The sequence below is a fragment of the Clinocottus analis genome, unplaced genomic scaffold (genome assembly GCF_023055335.1).
Source record: "Clinocottus analis isolate CAN_PGR_092001 unplaced genomic scaffold, fCliAna1.0.p SCAF_9, whole genome shotgun sequence".
Taxonomy (NCBI): domain Eukaryota; kingdom Metazoa; phylum Chordata; class Actinopteri; order Perciformes; family Cottidae; genus Clinocottus; species Clinocottus analis.
Window position 1 is genome coordinate 14,740,670 of NW_027176251.1, and position 13,509 is coordinate 14,754,178.

The window sequence follows — 13,509 nt, forward strand, 5'->3', positions numbered from 1 at the left end:
TTTATCGTTAAGACTAACTCGACGAACTTCGACATCTTCGTTCTCGACAAGCAAACATTAATGCTTCACTCCTCCCTCCCGGCTCTCAGTCGTACCGACCCAGGATCAGCTTCCACGCCCCGCTTGTCCTCAAGCCAGCCGCCAGCCGGAAGACACAAACCGACCCGGGATCAGAATTAACGGACAAAACTCCCAGCGTTTCAAACTCAGCCCCCTTTTCCCAAATCAAGCCAACCTGTTGAGTGTCACAGAGCCGAGGGCAGGGTGTTGGCGTACTGAGTGGAGAAAAGTCTCTGGTTCTGGGTCACATATCCGCCTTCTCGGGAGAAATTGCCTCGTTTTTTTGTGTGTCGTTGCTCAACACAGCGTGTGTGAGGTAAGTAAAAGAAGAAGAAAAAAACTAACTAAAATCTCACTAAACGCCGTTCTCTTTAGTGGTTTCTTTCTGAGGATGTTGATGAAGTAAAACTGTCAAATATGTGCGTATACGCATACTTTCAGCCCAAAAGAGTCTCAGTTTAGCGTTCATTTTAGAGAAAGGTTTGAACTCGCTTCTTCACATCTTTGTTTGCGATGGACATTGTTCTGTCTGTGTTTCTTAGGAACTGGCCTGTTAAGTCACATACAACTCAAAGAGCCGAGAATTACATTTAGAAACGTTTTTTTTTTTTCCTCTTCTTTTTTTTCACAGACACAAGCACTATCATTCAGTAAAAATGTGAATGCGCAATGCAACATGTGTCACAAGCCTGTAATGTTGTCTGGCTGACATTTTTACTCGAACCAACCAGTGCCAGGACAATGGAACCGCACGCGCCAACGTGCGTAACGGCGAGGGTCGTCTTCCCTCACGCGCTTTGGTCGCACATGCTCACGTCAACATTTTTTGGGCGTACGCAGCAGGCTTTAAATGCTCCAATTGACATTATTTACACACAAAAAAAGTGTGTCCTGTCTGTTGGTACCTTAAATTCTTGTTTAACCGACCAGGATGCGAGAAAAACAGACAGATGTTGGATGTCTTTTAGTCTTGATGCCAGCCATCAATGCTCTCATGCGTTTCAAATAAACAGACAATATTAGATACATTATTCAAAAGCCAGTTTGAATACTTTTGTGGCATTTCACTCCTAATGCACAGTACAAATGAAGACTTCCTGCGGTGGAATTGTTCAATCTTGTCATACTCCCACATGCTTTATTGACCACATACTGTGTGTGTGTGTGTGTGTGTGTGTGTGTGTGTGCGTGTGCGTGTGCGTGTGTGAATGAATGAATGAATAGGCAAGTTGATAAGAACACCGGTGATAACAGTTTTCTACTATGTGACACGAGGACAGATACAGGATTCAGTCAAATGTTGCTATACTAATTATCATTTGTAGGAATAATCAAGTCATGTACAATGGAAACAACCACACTCCCAGTTTTAGGGTCTGCAACCTGCAAGAATGTGGTGTATTTACTTAAACTCTGTTAATGATTAATGCGTAGTCAAACTGACATCCATCAATTTGTTTTGACTCACTATCTCAGCGCTAACGCAAGGCTGGCTCCCACATCCTTTTTGACTCAGCTTATGAAAGCGTGCGGCCGAATCCCACGAGCAATGAACTGATGATGAGACGATAGAGATACGCAGTTGAAACCGCTGTGGGGGTTGTTGTGGTTTTTGCAATATGAACGTGTACCTGTGACCACGGGGTACATGGGTAAACATCCGGTTTTAGTGGCCAGGGAGAAATCTGTGGTGCGAGAGGCGTAGAGCGACCATACTGCACGACTGCTGACGTAACATCTATTGTGTTTGGAGCACGCGGTTGTTGCCATGACCTTCTGCATTCTGCAAAGCTCACATACCTTTTGTCAAGCTATCTACACTTTGTCTGTGTGTGTAAGTGGATCTGCTTTCTATGGTGTTTTGTTGGAGTTAAAATGTTGCACATCAGTAACTGGACTCGTCATAGTAAATAAATAATACTAATATATACGTATGTCGAAGATTGATGTTTAGCCGTGCAAGAGGAGATGCCTCTTAGTCTTCTTTGCCTCCATGAATTATGTCGAGGCATTTGTGTTCAAATGTGGATTAGGAACACTTCTGCCAATACAAATCAATAGTTTGCCACGCATCGCAGGAATATGATTGCTAAGCAACAAACGGATTTGATTTCAGAGTTTCTTCCAAAAATGAGACACGAACTTCAGCACCGAATGTGTTTTGGGGATATTTTAGTACTCCGACATACTGTGAGAATAAGTTTGCAGTGAACAAATGCACAGGGTGGCAAAGATGCATCCACACAATAAACTCGCACCTATCTAACTGCAGAATGTCTTCTGCATTTGGCTTTCGACAGATGTCCGTGCACCTTTTTTAGTTCACCTCGTATGAGGAGCCCGATTCTTCAGCGAGGGAACGGAGGCGGATAGAGATGAGAGACGTCACGGCCTGAGAGACGGAGACGGAGGGAGGGTGAGGGAAGGTGGCGACAGACAGAGCTGTCGTTGCTCTCTCAGGGGACAGAAATCTCGCCTGCTGTCCTCACCTCTCCGCACGTGACCATATTTCCTAAAAAAAGAAAAGGAGTGAGTTTGTGGGGGGGACACAGTTTGAGTAGAGAGGCTTAGTCGAGATACTTCCTCCTCACCTTTCCTCTACTTTCCCATCGGTGTCTCACAAACACAAATCTAGCACCTCAACAAGATGACATTGATTTGTGACTGTGCCAGTGACCTTCAGTGCGTTCCCTGTGTCACCTTTCCTTTACAACCCAGCAGAGACTTCTACTGGGAGAACCTGTCCAGATGTTGGTTATTTGCACCTCCATAGTTGTGTTATAACCACGAATTGAAGACTTTAATCATCTGTCTCTGAGTGTTTTTACAATATTGAAAGCACAACGGATGACTCAGGGCTTTACAAAGTTTGTTAGAGAAGCCGCCAGCCCATGCTAGTTTGATGTTAGCTTTGTGGAAGGAGGATGAAACTCCTCACCCTGGAGTCCTAACCAGCGGACCTCGTGAAGTGTGTGTGCGAGCCTTGCGGTTGCCATGTGTGACTCATGGCTTTAGTATGCTCCACTCCCTCGTACCCTCTGCCGGTCTCTGTGTGTCCCTCCTCCTTCCCTCGCTCCCCCGACCGCACTCTCCCTCGTCTTCCTGCCTCCCTCTCTCCTTCCCCCAGGCAGGCTTGAATACGTCTTGCTCATTGTCTCTCCCTCTCTTGCTCACTTTTAGTTCCCAACTCATCTTGTTTGTATTTTCTCCGTCTCTGGTTCCCTTTCTTCATTAGTTGACCGCCCCGCACCACCCATCAGTCTTTATCTTTCTCTCTCACATGTATCTTTTCCCCTTCACACATACGCGAGTAAAAACACTTCCATCTGTCGAAGCCCATCTTGGTCCGGAGATGTTGGATGTCATCACTCAGCTCAGCAGCCCGAGAGATAAATAAGTATTGCTTTTAATTATTCAGACACCCCTCTGACATCATGCAGGTTGTCACTCACATTTCCAGACATTCAATTCCACAGAAACATAATGCGCTTGAGTCATATAATAATACATTTGCGAGTGCATTGGTGAAGTGAAGGGAGGAACAACTTAAGATACTTTCAACAGATAAATGCAGATATTTCCTCACAGATTGCAAAGCAGGTTCACATTGTGTTTAGTCGACAACACCAGAGACCTTTTGTGTGTGTGTGTGTGTGTCTGTCTGTGTGTGTGTCATGAAAGGATATACCGCACACTGGAATTCAGTGCTGCTAATTTAAGAATAAAAAATGCCAGTGAGAAAAGGCAGCTGTCTTTGTAGTGCAGTACAGGAACACACAAACACACTGGTGTCCAGCTCTCAAAGGGTTGCGTGGGGGAGTGGAAACAGCAACAGGGACTAAGCCACACATACACGCTGTGCACACCACATATCACAACACACATGCAGTCACGTGCACACAAAATAGAGGAAGCACAAATTGTTATTTCTGGTTTCTGGGTTAAAGCAGCGTCATGAATTTGTCCACACTTAGGTTGAGATGTTTAGATTTTTTTTAAAACATAATGAGTTATCTATGTTTCATACTCCTCATGTTCCAGGTGCCTTTGACCTTCGCCCCCTGACCCTGAACAGGATAAGCAGTTTTAAGAATCAATAGCTGAAATGTGGTTGTTTCAGAAGGTTTAAAGGGCAAAATGTCAGTTCATCAAATGTTGCTAGGTAGCTGCATTTAGGACTTGGGACTCTTTAGCGGCCTCTGCAGCTTATTGTGCCACCTGACTGCTGGATCAGATGGGAAGAGAAGAGTGGGGCGTAGAAGAGAAGATGTGTCTGAGTGTGAGACGGGCATAGCGCCTAGAAGGCCTGTGCTCCAAGAAGTTTGTAAGGGAAGGGATTAATGAGTGGAAACGACTCCACAAGAGGAGAGGAGAGGGAAGTCGGTCATGAAGAGGTGGGACAGCGACGGGAAGTAGTAGAGGAGAGTCCTGAAGAGGCTGGAGAGGATGGGAAAGAAGACAGCAGCGCAAAGAAAGCAGAAGAGCACTGTGAAACAGAGGCCATTTGTTCAGCTTTTCACAGAAATGTAAAGGAGGAGGAAAGAAGCAGAGGATGCAGAGCATGAGACAAACTGTAGAAAAGTAGTCCCGAAGAGAGGAAGAGAAAGAGATGCAGCAGGAGTTGAAAACAAAAAAAACAGAACCAATTGAAGAGAAGCAGAGCCAGAACAGACATCTCTTTATCTCTGGACCGGGAGGAGCTGGTGAAGAGGAAACAGGGAAGTTGTACAAAATGGAAAATAGATTACTTCTTACATAATATCTTCAGAAATGCTTTGGCTATTTTTATGATCATGAAGCCTTCTTTTCATAAAATGTGTTGCTGCAACTGTATTGGATTCTAGTTCGGTTTGTAAAAGTTGAGACTGTACCTAAATTAAAAATGACACAATGAGTTAGTCAATTGACAGAAACAACTATTTTGACAGTCTTTTCATTTATTAAGTTGTCTTTCGAGCAAAAATGCCTCAAATCTGTTGGTTGCGGCCTCTCCAGTCTGCGTGGAAACTGCTTTTCTTTGTCTTATGTTAGTACGCTAAATATCGTTTTTACTACTTTTTCACATTTTAGGGAAAAATGTTTGTCAGTCATCACAAAATTAGTCTGCAGATGAATGAAAAATAGTTAGTCGCAGGCATTCAAATTATTTTATATAGTGTTGAAGGAGCACTTGAACACGTCACATACTCTATGCTTATCCACCAGGGTGCTCTTGGCTTCTTAAATGGCCTCAACCCCAATGATTTGAAAGCACACCTCCAGCTCTCACCTCCTGGCTCCGCCTTACACTAACATTTGCTTTAGAATATGATCTTCAAATAGGAGCAGGGCGGCGCCACTTGTTTTATATTGGCCTCTCTGTTGCTCACACTATCCCGTTCCCACTCTTCTCTTTCTCTCCTCTGCCTCCCCCTTCTAACCGTCTCACTCGGTTCGCCCCCCGTGTCGTCTTCTTCGTCCCTGTCCTTCTCTCTCCTGTTTCTGTCTTTGTCTCTCTCATCTCTCCCGACTCTCTGTGTGGCTTTCTCCTGAGGTAAACCTTTCTCTAGTGGTTGTTGGCCTGTTTCCCATCCTCTACATTCCCCTGCCTCGCCTAGGGTTGCTGTGGAGAGGCACCAGGAGAGGTGCACTCGTCCTGCTCTTCTCTTTTCTCCCTTTCTACTACACTCCAAATACCAACAGCACAGCAGGGAGACACATTGTTTCACTCACATACTCCTTTACTGTTGTTGTTGTTGTTGTGGGCTTGAAGATACTCTTAAAAACTAAGCTACAAATCGGAGCCTGAACTGTAGCATCTTGTAGTCTCAGCTCATCAGATACACTGTCAGTCTCTTCGATAGAGCTTGAATGGGCCTTATGGGGCAAACGTTGTCTTTAATTAAAAAAAACATATTGTGCGTATCCTTGGGCTCTAAACGTGTTTAATGCATTCAGCAGACTGAAAAGCTTGAATCCTGCATTCATGCACACATGGCGCAGTCTTCTTCTTCGCTGCCTTTGTTGCGACATTAGTGTGTATCTTGGCTCATGAGGTCCACCTGTCGATCAGTCAAATAGTGTGAAACCATTGACACGAACAAGCAAGCAGGCACCCCGAAATAAAACAAGGAAACTACTCAATAGCCTACACGACAAGTCAAAATGTCTTTTATCCTACAACACCATTGTCTCTTGTGTGTTCAAGACAAAATAAGTTTACAAGAACCATTGTAATGAAGAATACGGCTCCCATTTGAGCCGATCATACTGTTGCAGGTTCAGTAGTAGCTTCGGCAGGATGCGTTTGCGCAAGTTTTCTTAAACACACGTGACTGCGTGCGAACGGCAGTTTGAAGGTGGGATGGGAAAAGGCAATAAGTGGAAAATCACTGCCGCGTTACTCGAGGTGTGTCTCCCGCCGGCACACGTTACCGCCGCTGCTGCTCACAGCGCGGACACGGAGTCCCTCAGGCGCTGTGTGGGAAGCCATTGCGGCTGTTAGTAAATGTACTTGTTCATTAAGGATCATAAAAGTGTGATTACTTAACATCCTGCCTCACTGTTGAGAGAGATTTCTGACTGGAAGTGTTTATAAGAGGAGGACGCTTTTTGTCAGTTTTTAATAATTAGCAGGACCCCTTGAGTGGTGGAACCTCCAAAAGACGCTCCACGATAACCATCGACACACTAATGCTCGAGATAAAATTAAACTAGCGTTACAGACGAGAATAGCTTCGAGCGAGTGCACTTTAATAATACTCTCATTGATTTGTTCTTCAGCAAAGGAAAGCTTCGAAGGAGGGAAGAAGAGAAATGTGGCGGCGGTGTCATGCATTATGCAGAGTGATTTAGTTCTCCTGTTGAGGCTCCATTAAAGCACTTTGTGCGCATCAACATCGGATCAAGTGTCTGTCTGTGTGTGTGACTGTGAAAGAGAGCGGGCTCGACCACTTTGTGCCGTATCTAAATTTGATCAGATTTCTTTGTGTGCGCTTCGGAGGGAACGGATGCACGCGCTGCGTGTGTGTTTTAGTCCTTTTTAGTGCCCCTCAGAAAACACAGCCAGGCTAAATGTTGCTTCAGCTCTCTGTTGACTTGTGGCTAGTAGTTCCAGCCAGGTTGGAGTATTGTAATCCACTTTCTAACATGCACTCACACACACACACACACACACACGCATTAGAATTTGAGTATTTGTGCCACTGGGACTGAAGATAATGGAGTTTACTCCCATGTTGATACGACTGGAGTCTTGCTCTAATGGCCGGCGATGCACGACAGTTAGAATTTAATGTGTGTCATCGACGTGCACGTATGAGTCAGGAGGAAAGGCATATTTTATCACTGAGGATTTTTGCTGCAGTAACTAACTTAGAATTTAAAGCCGTATACACAACTATTACTAGTATGAATGAATCTAGTTACCTGCTTGATTGTTGATGATCCGTGTTTGCGTTCGTCTCTGCAGGTAAACAACCTCAAGCGTAAAGATGTCAAAGATCGGTGCTTTGGTGTTGATGACATGTAAGTACAAGTCTTTTTAAAGTCTGTGCACTTAATCAGTCCTTTAAAAAAAAAAATTCATTCAGTTTTAGTCACCAAACACATTAATGTTGCCTCTCCAAAACAGCCAAAAGTGTCAAAAACACTCTGGAAAAGGCTGAGAGAAGGAAACAAGGTCTAAACACTAGTGATGTGCACGAGGAAACTAGGATGCTGGACCGCTAAGCACAAAGAGCTAAGACAAGCTGGCACTGACCAACGGAGGGGAAAAAAAGACTAAATCAAACTGAACTGGGGATCTGTTTGTTCCATTTTCTTTTTACGGAGGAAATTCTGACACAGGTCAGTCTTCCTCTGCACATTGCTGAAGTATTTACATTTGAGTGACACTCTATAACACGTCTGACAGAGGGGGTGAGTTGTGAGAGAGATAATCTTGTCACTGGCTGTCTGGTTGACCCTTCACTTGAGATGTTAAACCGTCCGGACGTCTGATTTGATTATGTGTAGAAATAAAACAAATCCTTAACACTGTTATAAAGATGGAAAATGAAGTTCTGCACAATTTCCGTCCTGAAAACAGCCACCGCTCCTCCAGGTGTTGTAGAAGATAAAAAGATGGGCTGGATAAGGAGGAAGAGAGATAAAACAGGCAGTCTTATGTCAGGTTTTTAAACAGACCTGGATTTTCAATAAATGCAGAAAGATTAAGGAGCTTTTTAACAGCTGTTTGATTCAATACTGACAGTTTAATTTGTCAACGAGTCCAAATAGTCTTTCTTCAAAAGCAGACAAAAATAGAATACAAAAATCTAATGTTTTTGCAATATCCTTTGCACTAAATCAGTATGAGTGAAGCTCAATTTCCACGCTCATCAACACAATGAGATATTAAAGTTTGACTCTTTCTGAACTTGCAGTCGTGTCCCTGGTGGTTGCCGAAGAACAAAACTGTAAGTACACTAATATGATGTTCATTCCCAACTACTGTCAATATTTGAGTAATATGTTTCATCCAAGAAATGATATATCTGTATTACATTATTATATCAGATCTACATTTTTACACTAACGAGATAGGGTAACCATAAGTGCCATGTGGTGTCGTAAAATCGAAATAAAAAGTCACTTTTATGTTGAAATGTATTGATTTGATGTGTTTCATCATCTTTGTACTGTTGACTTTATTACGTCACTGATATGTGGATGTTTCTGCATAACCTCTTTCATCTGCTGCTCATACCAACTTTCAACTGACCCCAATTATTTCTGTTTCTGCAGTGGAGGAGGACCCCTTTACCTTTGGTAATCTATTATTTTTTTTAAAGTAATATTTTCACTATCATTGAGAAGTTCATGGCCTTTGCAAGCTGATCTGTGTGATTGACATAAAGGGTAGATAGATCACTTTTAACATGTATACAAAGATGTTTCTTATTTAAATTGCTTGTATGTTAGCTCAGATGGATGAGTTTTTCTCAACACGGTAACCCTGACCTCTTTCTGCAGACTACCACAGGCTGCGTGTTGGAGGCCTGATCCTCGCTGCTGTCCTCTGTCTCATTGGCATCACCATCCTGTTCAGTAAGATGCAAAGCATGCACACACCCTGATCCACACAGACGCAGTCGTAAACCGTCTCCAACAACGCACAAATGCACAGACGTAAAGAAAGCCAACTGTTCTTTCCTCTTGCTCCAGGTGGCCACTGCAGGTGCAAGTTCAACCAGGACAAAAGGTGAATCCTTCATACAGTTCAGCATTAAAACATGTGTGTAATCGGTGTGGAAACCAGGAACACTTAACATTTAATGCATCTTGTAAAAACAAGCTCCAACGATCATAGAAGTCTACTCGTCCCTTAATCTCTGTCCTTTCTTCCCTTTGCAGGAGGAGGACAGCAAGCAATGCTCAGCAGATGCTCTCCGACCAAGGTAACGCGCGTTCACCTCCCAGCCCTTTAGCTCTGTACCTTTTAATCTAAAAGAAAAACAGCAGCCAAGACTATGTTTTACTTCTTTAATACGACTCAGTTCCACTAAAATGTGCATCAATCCTTTTGATAAAACTTAATTTTCAGTTGTGGCTCACTGTAAATGTCAACGCAGAGGATGATCACTTGTAACCACAGACGCATGACAAGAGCATCGACCGCTAAAACCAGCAAATCAATTGTCTTTCCTTTTCACATTACCACAATTCAATTATTTTTAAAGTTGATAGACCTGTCGTCCCACTTCTGCAATACATGTGCTTTGGCCACGCTCCCTTCAGGAACCAACCAATGCTGCATACATATTAGGACGTGTGTAGCAAGATAACAGGTCGTTATCCCTCCTAAGATTTCGTCACCCAGTTGACGTCCTGCTCAGGTCTAAAGTTATATTTACTCTGCCCATCTGTTTCCCTGTTAACGGCCTTGTGTCACACGCACATACAAACCCAGAATGGAAATGTCCCGTAGTGCTGGACTCGGATGCCATGGACGTCGCTGTTCAACAGGTGGTGGGACTCTGGGTGTCTCGCTGGCAGAGAAGGGAGGAGTGAGTGGCGTGAGGCAACCATGCTCTCTTCATGACAATGCGACAGTCTTGGCATTATGCTTTCTGGTTGAGCGTCCGTCCGCGCTTGAAGGAATTTCTTCAAATTTGGCGCAGACGTCCACTTGGACTCAAGGATGAACTAATTGTGGTCAAAGGTCAAGGTCACTGTGACCTCACAAAACATGTTTCTGGTCATCTCTGAAGCATGAATGTGCATATTATGAGAATTTCACGCAAATGTCGGATCGGACAAAATAATGAAATCATGACATTTTCAACAGACATGATGTAAACTCCAACTTGACGAGTTAGCTGTGGATTATTCTAGTGTTGTGTTTATGGCGCAGCCATAAAAGATCCTGAGTTTGAAAATGCAGATATTCCTAAATGTGTAGCCGATCTCAAGCCAGATGATTGTGCTCATGATGACGTGCTTTTTGTTAACCTTGTTAAGACAAAATACACAAGTGGCCCATGTGGAAAAACACTGTATGGGGGAGGGGGCAGTATATAAACACCTCAGCAGAGGCCCACTGGGACATACTGGCAATTTCCACATACAAGATGTCGCTCTCTCTTGCTTTCTCGCTCTTGCTCTCTTCACGTGCAGATAATTATGTTGTGTACATCATCACTGCAAATCACAGTTAAATATTAGCCTCACCTTTCGTGAATAATTTACGTATTGCTAATATGTTATTGATTGTCCTTCTGTTTGTGTCACCCAGTGTCTCATGTCCGGATCACATTTTCAAGCAGCAAATTAACCATCTGAATTTGGGAACTCCCCTTTCTGTCTGCCTGCTTGTCTGCAGGTCGTTCCTGCGAATGCTAGATGTCATCCAGAACACACACTGACTTCCCGAACCTGCGACCTACAGATACAATGGAGGAGCAGCATCGGGATTTAATACATCCAAGGAGATCGTTTTTTTTTTTTACATTGTTTAAGAGCAACAGAAAGTAGTTTGTGAACCGGCTGTGAGGGGGGATGCTTTCTGCCTGTTAACTAAGCTACTGAGCTGCAGCCTGCACCTTCTCACACACCCACACACCCCCACACACACACACACACACACTTATATACACTAGTTGTCACGTTCATTTCAATCAACTGGAAACATGTTTGGTCTTCAAAAGAACTTTAATATAAAGCCTTTTCAGAATGTAAGGCTTCGTCATTCACGGTTGATTGATCTGAAAGTGACCTCATGCAACAGCTAACAAACGTATTACCAAAAAATTCCTCAAGTTTCCGTCAATGTCTCATTGCCTGTATTGTGTGTGTGTGTGTTAGGTAAACATCGATGTAGATATTAGTCGCGTACTGTGACCAACCTAACCCACTGTCCATGCTTTCGTGTCACATATATGAAATCCACATAGTCACAAGTGTTTAGAGTGCTGTTGTTAATTCAGGATAATCTGTTAATTCCCATGTTTAGCTTTATGGAGGAAAGTAGTGGATTGCACTGTTCAGAGTTACAGCAAGACTGCGTCATGTTTCTATAAAAGAACTGTTGAAACCAACAACTATGAACTCTGGGATTTTATTTGTGTGTGTGTGTGTGTGTGTGTGTGTGTGTGTGTGTGTGTGAGAGAGAGAAATGAGAGTGGGCTACCAGCAACCACCACTCTGACAGTAGCCCAGTTATAAAGCGTCCATGTTTGAAATAATGCTGCCGGTCAGACTGACGGATTTTATATCTGATGGAATAAATACCCTGTCGGTCTGACAGACGAGAGTGATGGGGAGATAGACGGTAAGAAATATAGAAATCTACAGAAAAAATGTACATTGGTGATTGTTAACCAGACCAAATAAGTGATATAAGTACCTTAAACTCTGAGGTTTAAAGGTGTTTGGCTTAAAGCATTGTGTGCAACAGGAACTTTGTGAGAAGTCATGGTAGGTTCAGGGCATTGCTGAGGGGTGGTTTAAACCCCAGACTTCTGTATTGGGTAGATTCATTATGTGTTATAATGAATAAAATAATTGATATTTGCTTGTAGCAAGGTTTCTTTTTCGAAAGTGGTGCAACCTTATTTTCTGAACTGGTCAGCTGAATCCGCGTGCTCTCAAACGTCAGCATGTGCATGACATTTGCATGCTCATCTTGGGGGAGAAAGGAGGAAGGTGATGGTGTACATGGGCCAGAAGAGAGAAAGAAAGGCGTGTTGGTGACGGGTGAGAAGTTGTCAGCTGCACAGGTTGATGTTTGTTTCTATGATGTAGGTGATTCTTTTTTTAGAAATAAATGATGTCTAGTTTCTCTTCCAACAGTCTATTTAGCCATGAAAAACATGGACATAAGATGAAGAATTGGCAATAAATAAATAGATACGAGGGTGTATCATAAATTACCACAGTATTTCCATGGTGCAACAATACTATGATATTGTACCATACTATGATGAAGTACCACGTGTAAGCCCAACGAGCATTGAATGAACAGTTATGTCATTTAAACTGGAGCAAAAATGCACAACTCCATTTATTCACTTGCAGGGTCCCACCATGAGATGGCGCTCAACAAAAACAGTCACATGAACAAATGTGTGACTGGAGACAGGCCATGCTTTGTGCAGTAGCTTGCCCAGACTAACTGCAGTTGCTGGGACTTTAAAGTTGTCCTGTTATTAAATGTGAGAGGCAGAGAAACACGTCGAGTTTGGGTCAGGTCGTTGAACACTCGCTGATAAAGCCAGCCAGGCTCATCTGCTACAGTCTTGTTTTTAATTAGCCCGCTGATGCTAGTTTCATATTCATAACACAAATAAGAAAGGGTCATCAAGAAGAATTGTCGAACTCATGGCAAGAAATCAAATGAGCTTATTTCCCAAAATGTTGAAATATATATTTAATGTACACAAACAGGGATGTCATACACAGTTAATAAATGTCAATATAAGACAACAGGTCAACAAGTTAAGTTTAATTCCAGCTCCTGTAAAGCACTCAAATGTATTGCAGTCAGTCAGTTAAACTCTGCTATAATAGTTATTCTACATAAGTAAAATATTTTTAAAAGCAGAAACATGCCGTGATTTTAGATTCATTTGACAATGATCTCACTCGCAGCTTTTTTCATCTTTTCAACAGTAAATTAGTTCAATTAATTCAATTACATTTCTCCATAAAAAGAGTCTTAAATTGACACATCTTTGGTCAAAACATTAAAGCATAAACACAATTACATAATTCAGTGTGGATGTGCTTGTAAGCCTGAGTGCAATAAAAACTAATATGTTCATATAAATACAATAAACTACATGCAGATGCCTTGTAGTATAACATTAAAAGCACAGGTGTTATTAATACCATTCAAGGTGGTTACACCTGTGTTTTTCTATCAAAACATGTCAGACTACTTCAGAGATGTTTGTGTCTGAGACGATCTCTGTTTCCCTCTAGCGGACA

At 42.7% G+C, this 13,509-nt stretch overlaps 1 protein-coding gene across 1 annotated transcript; it reads left to right on the forward strand.

The window, feature by feature from the left end:
* Positions 1-213: 213 nt before the first annotated feature.
* Positions 214-11,621, forward strand: LOC137781754 (phospholemman-like). Its single transcript, XM_068570702.1, has 8 exons — positions 214-376; positions 7,511-7,566; positions 8,466-8,498; positions 8,827-8,850; positions 9,055-9,129; positions 9,247-9,283; positions 9,436-9,479; positions 10,904-11,621. The coding sequence occupies exons 2-8, from the start codon at positions 7,533-7,535 to the stop codon at positions 10,921-10,923; spliced, it is 267 nt and encodes an 88-aa protein (XP_068426803.1). The 5' UTR covers positions 214-376; positions 7,511-7,532; the 3' UTR covers positions 10,924-11,621.
* The last annotated feature ends 1,888 nt before the right edge of the window (positions 11,622-13,509 follow it).